General features: G+C 37.3%; 1 protein-coding gene across 1 annotated transcript; it reads right to left on the reverse strand.

The window, feature by feature from the left end:
- Positions 1-2271: 2271 nt before the first annotated feature.
- Positions 2272-11277, reverse strand: FHL5 (four and a half LIM domains 5). The gene is made up of 5 exons (XM_021546238.3): positions 11107-11277; positions 8733-8907; positions 6305-6474; positions 3893-4079; positions 2272-2789 (listed from the first exon to the last, which is right to left on the reverse strand). Exons 1-5 carry the CDS (start codon positions 11263-11265, stop codon positions 2638-2640), a joined length of 843 nt encoding a protein of 280 aa, XP_021401913.2. The 5' UTR covers positions 11266-11277; the 3' UTR covers positions 2272-2637.
- Positions 11278-14607: the final 3330 nt, after the last annotated feature.

The raw sequence follows: 14607 nt of genomic DNA on the forward strand, positions 1-14607 counted from the left end.
ATATTCACTTTGATTTGATGGGTAATAACTCTTTTTTCCCCAAGTCAAAACTGCTTTCCTGCCACAGTAATTGCTGAGAGATGTCTCTCTCTCCTTATCTACACCATGAGTCTTGAGCAGTGCTTCTCCCCTGCCCAGCTGCACAGGGGAGTGATAGAGGTCTCCCATGGGCACCTGATGTCCAGCCAGGGTCAGCCCACCACCAGAGTACACTGTATTTATATTCAGGCATTGGTAGCTGGTGACAGAGACTAGGCAATAGCAATTTGCTATCTGATATAACTTTTATTCAGACTATTTATAGAAATCACATCTATTTCTTACTATTTTTCTGAAGTGAAAACGTTCAGTGTAAGGTTTGACTGTACTGTATTTACTGCAGAAGAAATAAATAATTCAGTTGGTATTTCTAAAAATATAATTACTTGATGAGTCAGAGAAGAATTTAATTTTTATAAATGTTAAGGCTGGAAGACTGGGATTATTATGATCTGTGTGTCTGACCTGTGACCCTCTCATATCTTAGGAGGCTGCCTGGTAATTCCTGCATCAATTTGTAATTAAGATGTATGATTTTTCAGAGGAGATTGAATAAAGGGCCCAAACCACATGCTTGAGATGTGCTGAATGTTATTTCACACAAACAAACAAAAGGTACACCTCACAGACAAGCCCAAATGTTGTGACTCATAATTTTAATTAAAAAATTCAAGATTATTAACATTTATTAATTACTGATAGTTCAGTGCAAATTTTTAGAGCATCATACATAACTGTGAACCACTATGTCTGTGTGTTTGTATATATATATATTTATACATATAAGGCAACAAAACATATTTCTATTTATGGGAATTTAAGTCTTACCAAGAACCTGTGTCAGCCATGGGAGATGTGTAAATAGAAAAGGAAGCAGCGGGGATAAAATGAAATACATAAACTAATCAAACTCTAGACTGCAATAAAAGCTGCCATGAAAGAAGAAAATGAAAACCAAAAATTCACACCACACAGAGGAAAAGATCAATATTTTATCGACTGACAACAGACTGCTATGTACTCATTGGTCAGTCATTATCCATATTGATTTTTATGCCACTGCACTTCGGCCCTGGCTTAGCCATGCACACATATTCTTCCTATTTTTCCGTTTTTCTACCTAAAGTAATGGCTGTCTTCAATATGAATAAAGGCCACTCAAGTCAGCCAAATAACTCTATGCACTCAAGGTCAGAGTCTGAAGAAGAATGACTTAAAGACATCCAAGATGAGGACTCAAACTCTGCTGGACAGTGCAGAACCTGCCATTCCTAACATCACTGATCCATCCACAATGGCCCAGTACAGGAACCAGGCCACTGCAACAACACTGTGGAAAAAGGAAGAAGATAGGTGTTTGTAACTCAGCTCTAGATGACCTTTAATCATAGACATTTGAGTTCTGGAACTCAGCAAGCAGGTGTAAAGGGTGGCCACTTAGAAACAAAGGCCTTGTAGTACAAGCAAGAGCTGCCTGGCTTGCAGTGATAATTACTAATTCTTGACATACTGTTAAAAACACATGTGGCTAATGGTGAAATTAATCAGGAATTAGTTCTGGAGAGTTGATAGCCTGCTGTCCAGAAACAGGAATTTGCAAGCAGAGGAATGAACTGTACTCAAAGACCAAGCAGGTAGGGTCCTTAATAGGGCTTAATTGCCGGCAAATGAAGTTTTGAATGAAGGAAAGTACAAGGTTAAAGGGACCTGTGTGAGTTGACTCTTGCATCAACTAATAAAGAAAGTATATTTTAGACCTGTATTTGAAGGTATAGCAAAGACAGTGGAAACAGACTCTTAAGACATATTAGTTATGGGAAAATGTATGTCAGCACTATTCAATCTTGGGCACTCCTTAACTCCTGCAGTAGCTGAAAATATGGGTTTATTTATGTTCTAGAGCAGCTATGCCTAAAAATTTAGGTACGGTTACCCACTTTTGGGAAAGAACCTGTGCTGTAGTGTTTTGGGTGACTTCTTTGGGGAGCAATACCAGTAAGGGAAGGAAAGTGACATTTTTTCCATTGAATTGGCCCTTGGAATAGACCTTTCTGACTCTGTACTCTTCAATGTGTAAGCATCTCCTACTCACAAGTTCTGCCTGCTTTGTCAGCATCTTTTTTGCTCAAAGTATCGAAGAATATATTTACTTCAACTTACTTCAGTGTTATGATCCAAGAGAAAAATTCTTGTGCCCAGCTTTCTATGCCAAGATCTGCATCTGTGAATCAGTGCTAATGCCTCATCTTTATTTACATGCCAAACAGACATTTCAGAATCCTCCTTGGTTCAGAGGTGATAAAAAAATAAATTTTTAAGCTTCTAACAGCAGAGTGCAGTGTGTTACAAGGAAAACCTAGTGGAGTCCATCTTTAAGTATATACAAATCTTTTCTGCATTGTTTTATTAACCAGTATGGAGGGTTGTTTAATTTTTGTCTATAAAGAGTTGAGAACTATGATGACCTTAAACTGCTGTTGGAAAGTTACTTGAATGACTAAATAAGTGTAGTACATTTAATCTGGTTTTCTTATAGCAGATCAATGAACTACATTGCTACAGAGTGAGAACAATGCAGCTGTACAGCTTTCCACAGAACTATGAAGCAGAGCCACATTTGTGGCAAAGGATGTCATCCTGCCGAGTGAGGAATTCCTGGCCCACCAGGGAGATGGAGCATTTTGTGCAGCTAAAGCATTCCCCGTGCCACTGACGCTCCTCAAATGAGATGTATTTGGCACCTCCGAGAGCTGAAAAACAGTATGAAAAAAAAAAAGGAAGAAGATCTGAATCCAGTATTTCTAGGCATGGTTCAGTAATGCAACAGAGGACTTTCGGATGCGTGATCAGGTTGTCATTCACATAGCAAATGGAAAAATGAACAAAAATCCATTAAAATTAAACACAATGTTTAATGTACAATAGTGTGAAATACTCTTTATTGGCTGAATTGAAAAATAACTTTAAAATTTAAACAGTGGGAAATACTTCAAGCAAAGCCACAAGTCGCTTGCATATCCCATTACGAGATCTGAACACAATGGGTTTATCAGAAAGTCCATTCAGGTTTGCTGATCTTCCCAACAAACTCTCATGGAAGCTATTTGCAATATGTGTATAGTTTATATACAACTCTGAATGAAATTTAATAATTTTGGTTTTGTTTTTTTTTTTTAATCATGCATATGTGATTGGGTATTCATTGATTTCTTTGTCCAGTGACATATGCAGCATGCACCTGTAAGAATCAGGAAGTACTTTTCAACAGCTGACTCCACACATAATAGGATTAAAGTGCAGAACACCAGCAAATGCTCTCAGAAAACTTCAGCTATCATAGGCCAGTGACAAACATGTTTAATTATAAATCATATATAAGTATACAAGGATTCATGAAATAGAACTCTGATGCATTTGGCAAGCTTTCTAATTTGACAGGTGTGTCTTACCAGCAGGCAGTTAATCTGTGTTCAGTTTGATCAAATTTGCATTTAAAAACAAAACTGAAGAAATCACAGAGGGGCTTGTGTGTACTGTCCTGGGAAGAACAAAAAAGCACCTTTTAAAATATTCTTAAGGAGGAATTTTACTACAGAAAACACTACCTCAAAAAAACGGAGGAACTCCTTTGGGCACATAAAGCAACTCCTCATCCGTTAGGGAGCATGTGTGATCAGTATGTCCTAGCAAGATACAAGACATGTGACACAGAGAGAGTCTGATAGTTAACTCCTTCAGTCTTTCATTATGATGGGAGTAATCTTAATGTTTTTTTTTCCTAAAGTGAAAGTCTTTGTTGGGAGGAGACTGATGATTCATTTCTGTATGGTCCCCTCTAGAAGATGAGATTCACCTGTAATAGGCGTCTTGCAAGCAGCACACTTCTTGGCATGAAATTTGCTGAAGCAGTCTACACAGTATGGGTACTCATCTTTGGAAATGAATCTTTGTCGAGACAGCTGAGTTTTACACACAGCACACACAAAGCATTCTTTATGCCAAGGCTGGTCATGGTAGGTCACTCCTCCAGAAGTTATAACCTAATGTATTGACAAAGAAGGGCAGAGCAAAGAAACAATGGTGTGAATCATGACATAAGTACTTCCACTTGTTTTCTCTCTTTCAACATGCACAAGAGAAGAGAGGGTGGTTAACTTTTTTCATCTGGATTATCCATTTAACTATACTGCAGTTGAAGTCCATATGCTACTTGTTTGTTATTTTCAATTTTCGACCTCAGTATAACCTCATAATTTGTAATAAATATATTATCTTTAATTTTTTCTATTATACTGTAGATAAGATTAGATTAGATTAGATTAGAATCAGGCATGCTCTGAGAAAATAAATTCTCAATGATAGTGGGTAAGAGAACTGATGCTGAGATAATAGTTAATCTCCCACCAGTATTTTTCTGTCTCTCAAGTGCAACAGTATTTTAAATAGGAAGAAAGACAGTAAGGAAACAGAAGTAAAATAGAACAGAGATCTACACAGTCAGAAGAAGAAAAAAATCATGTTTATCAGTGTCATCAACTTCTGTTTTCCAGCAACACACTTACAGCTCTGCACTGGTTATTTCTGAAGAGGGAAATTTCCAGTTGTTCTGTGGCTCCCATATGTGTGGTAAAGAGCTGGTTTCACAGAATTTGTGAGAGACTACAGAGAAATTTCTATAAAGGTGAGCTGTAAGATAGTGTTTCTACTATCAAGTCACATGCATGACAGGAAATTAATTAATGAGTGAATGAATGAATGAATGAATACTGTTGAAATAGGAGAAAGAAATTGAAGAAACTTAAGTAAAAATAGTGGTATCATCAAATTTCCCTGGGGAATACAGTTTCAGGAAAATCAAGAATAATATAGGATCAAGCAATAAAGAGATTTAAACAGTTTCCAATCCCTTTAACGTTCCAGTTTTGGGCTATTTTGTGGTTACCTTTACTTTTCCATTAAAATCTAAAAATCACTGACAAAAATTCAAGATTCATTTTGGCAATTTAATCTATTTGGGCTCAATTCTCATGTATGGGAATAGATGCAAGTTTCAGAAAAAAAATGGTTTTAGCTGTTATGTAGAGGGACTATTTGTATTCCTAGAAATTATAAGAAGCAAATCCTGATTATTTCATGTAGGAAGTGCTAACATCAATGCCTGTAATAAACATCAAGCATAATTACTATAATTGCCATGTGTTCATTTAATGCAAGTTAAAGCCTGGATGTAGAGACATGGGAATATATAAAAGTACTTTCTAAAGTTTAACTACTGAAGGAAAAAGTAGGCAGGATATTTTCCTGAAATTAAAAGCTTTTGTTAGAGGTAAAGGTTTGCAGGTAATCATGACATAACTATAGGAAATTATAGGAATATAATTCCTATAATTATAGGAATTATACATGGGAATATATAAAAGTACTTTCTAAAGTTTAACTACTGAAAGAAAAAGTAGGCAGAATATTTTCCTGAAATTAAAAGATTTTGTTAGAGGTAAAGGTTTGCAGGTAATTACATAACTATAGGAAATTTGATGAAGCAGAAAAAAAAATAACTTCCAGAGTAATGCAGGTACTAAAGAATAAATAAAATTCTGCCCTAAAAACAGCTTAAAACATTTCTCTAGAGAAAAGTATCACACTTGAATAGTATGATGCTTTTCATCAACAACAGGCAATCTTAAAACATGAGAAGTCAAGGGAGGGAAGAACTGATTTATCTGTACTTGGGAGAATAAAGAAATCAAATCAAGTTTTCTGGTGCCCATAAAGGTATCATCACATATTGCATCAGTGGAACTCCTGATTAGTGTTATCACAATTGAATGTTACTTGATCTGCTAATTGCCTGATATATTTCAAGAAAAAATAGTCAAGATTGTGGATGATTTGCTCATTTGAGGTGGCTAATTATGCATATGAATAAATCTGAAAAATTATGGAAAGAGAGGCATGTTTACAAAGGCAAAATCAGGTATTTTCAAGAAAGAAGGGTTATGTATAACTTTCCATTTAATCTTTTCTAAAAGTCACAATCAATAACTAATAATCAATAGCCCAAAGCATTTGTTTTGGCAGATATAATCGATCTTAGATTAACAAGAGTGAACAGCAGACACTGTCACAGTTGCCTTTCAGTGTCCAGTGTCAATGGGAAGATTCCGATATTACTCTTAGTTCACCACATATTTCACATAATCCGGCCCTTTCTCCCATGAGCAATATTGCCTCATTAGGGCATTTTTTGTATTGCGTGTTTAATTACCTTTTTGCAAGCATAGCAATGGTGAGCAAATTGCTTCTCAAAACAGGGCACACAGTAATTCTCATTGTCTTTGGTGATTAATGGTTTTGTTCCCAATGGTTGCTGACAATACTGGCAAACAAAACAGGATTCATGCCAGGAACTTCCCTTAAATTCCATTTTACGTGAACCTGAAAAAAACCACAGTGAACAATCCTCTCAGATATAGCCTTGTAATATAAGTTTTAAATGTTGGGAATGCTCTTGGTTTTGAACCTTCTACCTCAGCATTGGATTACCCAAGAAAACAGTAAATTTCAATGTAATAGTGCTTTGAAGAATGCACTTGAAATTTCAAGAACACATCCAGTGCCATATATTCATCTGGCAAAAGATAGGCTGAATTGCCTAAGCTGTGATTTTTAGAGTCTGTTATTATAAGAATCTTTTGGGGTTTCTTTGTGATATGCTTGAATTACTCAGTTTCTCTTAAAGCAGCCAACTCAGTGATAATGTTCAGTACACAGCACTTTTATAAATTAGAGATTAACTTGTTGGATGTTTAGTATATTTATTATTGTCCTATCTTCTCTCTTTCTTAAATTAAGGCTCCTTTACTTATAAATGCATTATTTATCTTAATCAGCTTAAATTGGCAACTTTCTAAAAAGAAATATTTTTTTCTGTGATACTGCACATTACTGCACATTACTGCACATTATTGCACATTACTGCCTTCTCCTATAGCTCACCATTTCTGTCCTAGACCAACAATTCTTTTTATAATATTTAACTAGATGCTTTTGATACAGCACAAGAACAGAAAGTTGCTCAGTTAAATGTTTGTCAGAGGAGTTTTAGAGCTTTTATCACTGTATGTAGGTGTCCTATCTTCATATAGAAACACAAGTCTGTTACGCACATATATCTGGGAGAAATATTTCCAGTGGATCTCCATCCTTAATTTCTTATCTGTGAGTAGCATCAGACTGAACTTAGAGGTGCAAGGTGCTTTACCATCCTTTCCACATGAAGAAGACTGCTGCTATAACTGATGAGTTCCACTGTACCTGTTTCCTGAAAAGTGGGGCCAGTGGAGAAACTACTGGCTGTATTTAGATACAAAAGGTTTACACTTTCATCCCAGTGATCAGAAGGACAATTTCACTGTCCTTCACAACTCAGAGCTAGCAAACTGATGAGAAGGAAGTTAATGATACTGAGACAGGCTGGCATTCCCATGCCACTGTTGCACTGTTTCTCACACCTTCAGGCACTTGCTGCAAGGATTTAGACTCTGTGACAAAACAAGAAGCATGGATATACACCAGAAGATAATAATACAAACCTGAGTGTATTCTGGCACCTTTTTGACCACATCTAGTGGGGTATGCCTATTTGACAACATTTTTGTAAACCATATACTATTCAAGTAGTTTATAATGCTTAAAATGAACACAATTATATTGTTAAAATATTTGTTTCCACTAATGCAGGTTTTACTTGTAATGAAAAAGAAACAAACTGTAAAAATACAAACTAGTGTTACAGATTGTATACAACCTGAGTAATCTAGTACCAGTAGTAAAACTATAATTTTGCACAGCCTGAATCTTACTGTTCAGCATTAAGAAATACTGAAAAATAAAATTCTAACTGCAAAATTTACCAATGTTCTCTGTTTCAAACGTTATGGACACACTTTCCTAAGCAATCAGCTTCTTTTTGCAACAAATGGTGCTGTGGCTTCTCTCAGGTGCCTGTGAAGAGGCAGCTTTTGTGTAGTCACTCTGCTTCATGAGCTTTACTGATGTGGTAACAATGAAAAGTCTAGAGCATGTCCTGAACAGACACAATCAGAAGCTGAGAAGCAGTTTAGTGGAATGTGCAGAATTTTCAAGATTGCTAATGACAGGAAGTAAGCCTATTGCAAACATGGACAATATTGTAAAATGGACTTGTATTCATTTTAGTAAAAATGCTGCTAATGATCTGAAAGCAAATTGTCATGTTTTGACAATTTAAACAAAAAAATATTTCTGAGTGAAAGCACTAGGATAAAGAACACAAACACAGGGTCTGGTCAATGTGGGAAACATGCAGATGATTTATCTAATCTGGCACTTCTGCTCACAATAGCTCTGTTTGTCTGCTTATGCTCACAGTGGGATATGCTTCCTAAGAACTGCAACAGAATCAAGGACATCACATGGACACATTTTACCCTGCATTGAACTCTTAATATTTTTAAAAGGATTCATAAGACCTGTTAGTGATCAGAAGTGTCTGCCTGCCTTCTCCCCACTGCTGGGAGAATTCCACACAAAGGAAGAGTAGTCTCCTCCAAGCTGTTCTGAAAGTCAAGGGTCTTGTAACTTGGTTATTCCAGGAGGTGGTTATCATTAAAAATGTGGTTCCATTTCTCAGCAAAGGGCCCCTGTTGTCTTACCAGGCATAATGGTCTTCTGGCAGTGAAAACACTTGGATGAGTACTCATCAGAGTAGCACTCGGTGCACAGCAAGACCTCGTCCTTGGCAGCAAAGGGTTTCTCCACGAGTGAGCGACTGCACTTGGCACACCTGAAGCACCCCTCATGCCAGTGGCGGCCTTTGTAGGCCAGATCCTTGGAGAAAGTAAGTCCATGTTAGTGAGAATATTTATTTACAGTGGTTTTATCCTTCAATTCCTTCCAGAACTAAAACAAGAAAGGAAGAGCATCGCAGGGGCGGACCCAGCCAGAAGTGTGCTCAGGGAAGAGGCAGGTACTCAGTGTCACATTGTTGTGTGGATCTCTTGCAGATGCCATTAGGAGCTTCTTTGACAGAATGTCCTTCCTTATGTAACACAGAGGTATGTTTGTATTGGAAAAACAACATTATATATTACAGTTGTCTTTTAAGGGGAAACGAGTGATCAACATTTTTAATGTGCACAGACCACTGGAGAGGAAGTCCATATTCTATAGAATTTGAAATTAATATTTTCAGTGTTACTACTTCCAGCTGACATGACAGAATGCTGTTATGTCAGAAATCAAGCAATTAAAATCTTATTGAGAACAAAATAATTATTAGCAAGATTAAAAAAAATTCCTTTTGATATATCTGATACATCTGATATAAATCCCCCTGAAAACTTGGCAGAAAAATGTTTGTTTAAGAGTCAGTGGGCTTAAGGGATGAAAGAGCTAACAGTATATATATGAGATCCTGACTAAGAACTCAAAAAAAAAAAAAAAAAGACCAAACAGCAGATTTAATTTCCCCACCGTTAGAAAAGACAGGGAAAAATGCACCTCCAAAAAACCCTCCCAGCTTAAAAAACAAACCCTTCCAGGACTCTTTTATAAGTAAGAAACATGAAAGGGCACAAATCCAATCTCATTGTTCTCCTTGATCATGTCCCTGCCTTTTAAAGAGCTAAAAATAAAAGAAATACCATGCTTCACTTCAGGAGGTGCTGAGCATTTACCAGTTGCATTTGCTTTCGTTAGCACTCTGAACCTTGCAGGAACTCGGCTGTCAGCCCAGAGCAGCCTGAGGCAAAGACTGAGTGAGGAGGAGAGGAAGAAAACCAAGCTCTAACCCCTTGGCAGAGGTGAGACAATCAGCTGTAGATCTCTGTGTGCCACTTTTCTAGATGTCTCTAGCCAGGTGCACTCCTTTCTTACACGTCTGCTTTTTCCTCTCATTTTTCCCTTCCATTCAGTCCAAAGACATGGCTTTTTGTTTATGATCCTCAACAAGAGTAATCCTGTCACTTATTTAATTTTTAATTTTAAAGATGAAATTAAGTGAACTCAAAGCATGTGTTCTCCTGGTGAATCTGACTGCTGCTACGTGTACAGTGTTGCTGTGGGTGAAATGCTGATGAGAGTTTGAGGAGTGTCTTCAACCAAATCAGCATTTTCCTTAGATGATTCCTGGATGTAGACTATGTGCTTTGAAGTGCTTGGGCTGGGAAAGCCTTCCAATATGTTTATTTTAATATATTTCTGTCCTTTTATTTCTAAGGAACATAGGCAAAGAAAGCATGGGGAGAAGGTGACCAGTACACACTGAACTTGGCAAAATAAATGATTTTTGATAGGTTTCATTTGACCTTAAAATTCAATGTCAAGTGTATGTCCTCTATATTGAAGTATGGGGTACTAGAAACCCTGTCAAAAACCACAGAAGAGCTTGAATTATTAATTAATATTGTAAAAAACTGAGAGGTGAAAGACAGGCAGCAGAAACACTGCCACTAATATACCATCTGTGAGATGAGCAAGGTAAGCATGGAATTTAGCAGAAATTAAAAAATACTTTATTTCCAAAAGAGAGAGAGAGAATATGCAAATTATAAACGTTGTCTTCTAAGCTTGGCATCTGCTTGTCAACACCTACAGTAAAAGTAATTTATTCAATGCTCAAAACATTTATTCAATGAACATGTCTCAGAAATTCTGAGGTGTCAATCAACCTGATACACTGAATTGCACCATCCACCCTATCACCCCTCCAGCACTGTGCAGCCCCTGCAGCCAATGAGTGACTGGAGGTGAAGGATGGAGCTTAGCTGAGGTCCACACACCCACCACAGCCTTGCTGTAAACCTGGGGCATATGCATGTGCAGATTTCCTCATCTTTGATCCCAGAGCTTTCCTTTTTCATGGAAAATAGCACTGTTTCACTGCTGTGTGTGGATGTACAACAGCTATGGCTAGGTCTCTTCAGCAATACAGGGATATGAAAAGGGGTGGATATCAAATCTACCATTAAAGAAATTTGATTTGTGTATAATTTAACAAGGAACAAAAAGTTCAAGCCAAATCTTTACCTTGGAGTTGCACTCAATGAGCTGCTTGCACTCCTGGCAGGGGTTGGCATACAGGCTGTCATAGCACGGAACACAGTAAGCATTTTCTTCTCTTAGTGCATATTTCCTGCCACGGAGGGACTGCAGGCAGAAATGACAATCTGTGTGGCTGCTGGTCATCCTGCTGGGACCCTCCACGTGATCTGCAAAAGATGGAAAAGTCGTGTAATTCAGTGCATAATGCTTGCTCAAATACTAAGTAATGCTGCATTACCTGTGAAAGACAGGCATTTCCTGGTCATTTGCAGTGCCCTGGATTTCTTAATGCTGGCTTGTTCAACAACAAAATGGTAGCCTTTAACAACATATACTGTGAATTGTATCACTTACATGATGAGGAGCAAGAGGGCTGCTTCAGCTTATTCTAACGCTGTTTCAGGCCAGACACCTGAAAATGAAGCCAACTTCACATTCCCTACATAAAACTACTGGCATTATGAGCATTATGTACTGGATCCTGAGATATACTTCATCCAGAAATTGGGTAATGGAGATAGAAGCAATAATTCAGAAATGAAACCAACTGCAGAGTTAAAAGGCCAAAGAGAAGAGGCAGGCACTTTGTAGTGTGTTCCTGACTTGCTCTTGATACTCGTGTCCTTCTACTCGTTCCTTTCTTTTCAAAATACCCCCACATCTACCTGACCCAATGGAAGGAAGACAAGGGGCTCCAGGATATATGACTGTTTTTTGCATTATTCCAACTGTGCTGCTAATATTTGGCGACATTTTAAAGTCACACAAATATTCCCGGAGAGTAAAAGAGTAAAATATAAAGAAAAATAAACTAAATAGCAAGTCAAACAAAATCAGAACTCAAAGAAAGTTTTCCTTGTTGTTATTGGAAAAGATTGTTTTTCTTACATTTTTCTTTATTTCTATATTGGATTCCACATTGGCAGTACCAAAATAATGTGAAATAGTTTATATTTCTGTGCCAGACAAGTGCAGGAAATACCACAAATCTATTGAGAATCAGTTGTATGAATTTCCCATCCTTCAGTTTTTCAGGCTTAAGAGGCTTGGACAAACATCCAAACCTCAGCTGCTTATAGATCTGCAATAATAGATGTTTTAAGAATTGTGGATTTTAAGCCCTATTTCAGTCTTCTTATTGCTGGTTGGATCATCATCTCTTTGCTAAAATTGGGTCTTGATTCTTGGAAATGAAGGAAGAAGAAACCAGAAAGTTCATAGTGAAGCAACACCGAAAACATCTGCTGGGCTCATTGGGTTGCACTCTTCATTAAACTCAATGAGTGTATCTGCAGCCAGCACCAGCAATCATTAATTTTAGAGGAGTTGAAAACAACTGGAGAAGGTCTAAAATATTTATGTGTCAGTGACTTTGGGCAGCTGAAATTTTTGCACTTTGAATAACAGGGCAAATTAGTTTCTCTTAACCAGATGCAGAGCCTGAGAATAAAGTAGAACATGCAGAAGACAATATAAGAACATAGAGAAAATTTGAGGGAGTTCTTATCCATGACAAAGCCTACATCTAGCCCACTTAGAGTTGCAACCTCACACTTTGTTTTTATGCACTCACTGATGGCCTGAACCATACCTACAGTTGAGCTTTAAAAAGGCATAAAATATTTTCCTGGGTTTCTGCTTTGGTAAGCTCTAAACCAAAATGGTTGTTTGAGCTGTGAGAAAAAAGCAATTACTGCAGGTTTCCCCTAGCACCAACGCATAAGGCCAGGCATTTATGAATCTGTTCTGGGAGATGTAGTAGTAAAAAAGTGAAAAGGGGGCAGGGAGAGCGGCTGTCATACTAATTTCAGACCAAAAGTAATGACTTGGCTAGAAAGCTTGTTGTTCCTATAAATTGAAAATCTTTGGGGTTGAATTGATATATGGTATTTCTTACTGCCCTTAATATTTGTGTCAGCCAAGACAGTGTGTAGTAAGGAAATAATCTGGAACCCAGATCAGTGGGAAACATGCTTTCTTAAAAATATTTCTGATGTGTTTTATGTGATATCCTTGGAAAAATAATATAACAGGGCTTGAATCAGGACTTCCATTTCCTTAAGATCAAACAGATTTGAATGTGTAACAAATAAACCCATTTATATAAGAAAATTACATCCATCAGCTTGTACATTTACAGAACATGACATATAAAACCAGGCAGAGCTCAGTTCATTTAATACACAATCACAGTCATGACCAAAGTCAAGGTTAAGTTTTGCCCATTTTGCTCTTTATTGGGGAAGAAGTATGAATTGGTGTCTAAGGACACAATCAAGGAGTGTTTATGGTTAACTCCATAGTTAAGGTCACAGAAAAGGCTTGAAAACTGGGTTTCAGAGGATTTTCATTTTTTTTAGTGGGAATTAAAGTTATGAACTGCCTTGGAGGATAACCCCAAGTGAACCACCTTTCTGATCCCCTCCGTGCTGGATCAGTACTCCTGCTTCCTGACAGAGTTTCATCTCAGTCTAAAAGTGGCAACAGCAAAATCCAAACAGGGCATTCATAAAAGTTTTGTTACTTATAGCACATTTTTGTTACACAAAGCTCACCAACAAATAGCTTCCCATGTCTGTAGAAACATCTCTGTTTTTTTATCCTAATAAATGTCAATCAGGTTTTCTAAGTTATCAAAACCTCTGCATTCCAAATAATTTTCTTTAAAACGTGGCTATCTTGATTAATGCTTTTTCTCCCCCAGAAAGTCAGTCTGTTCCAGGAAGCACAGGCTGTGTGCACAAACAAGACCCACTACTGTAATACTCCAGAACTACTGAATTTGCAACGTGATTATTCTCTTAAACCCCTATATGGATATAAGAACAAAGTATTATTAATCCTGTTGTACAGATGAGAGCTGTTGCTTGAGAACTTTAATAAAATACCCCAAGAACAGAGTCAAAGCCTGAGGGTGTCCTTGGGCTGCTTCTCTAGTAAAATGCTCAAGGTGCCCAAGACTTTTCTTCAGAAAATCTTCAGTTTGACCATGAATCATCATAAAAGACCATGTTTGGGAATGAAGCAGCAATGGTATGCAAAAGAATGAAGATTTTTTTGAAAACCTTTTGGCAAAAATATGGGTAACCTTTGAGAACTACTTTTACCATTAGAAAATGCAACAAAAAAGGTAAATCTCATCACTCCCAGCACCACTTATCCATGCTCCAATAAATAAGTAATGGTACGAGCGCCACACAGTGAAGTAGAATGTTTTTCTTGTGCTTTGATCCTAATCTCTAGAGAAATATGTTTACTTTAAGTTTGCTGGAAGCTAGACTTTGTGTTTTGAAGGTCAGCTAAGAAATCTCTGGAGATCTGATGTTATTCACTCTCGTGGAATGAAATGCTGACTCCAGCATTCCAGCTGCTAACTCCAGTCCTAGGCACAGGGAAAGACTGCCATGTTGCCCTTCCTTGGGAAAAGATGATTTTATTATTTAAATTGGAACATTTTCAATTGGAAGCTAAATACTGTTGATTTTT

Source organism: Lonchura striata, chromosome 3 (genome assembly GCF_046129695.1).
Source record: "Lonchura striata isolate bLonStr1 chromosome 3, bLonStr1.mat, whole genome shotgun sequence".
Taxonomy (NCBI): domain Eukaryota; kingdom Metazoa; phylum Chordata; class Aves; order Passeriformes; family Estrildidae; genus Lonchura; species Lonchura striata.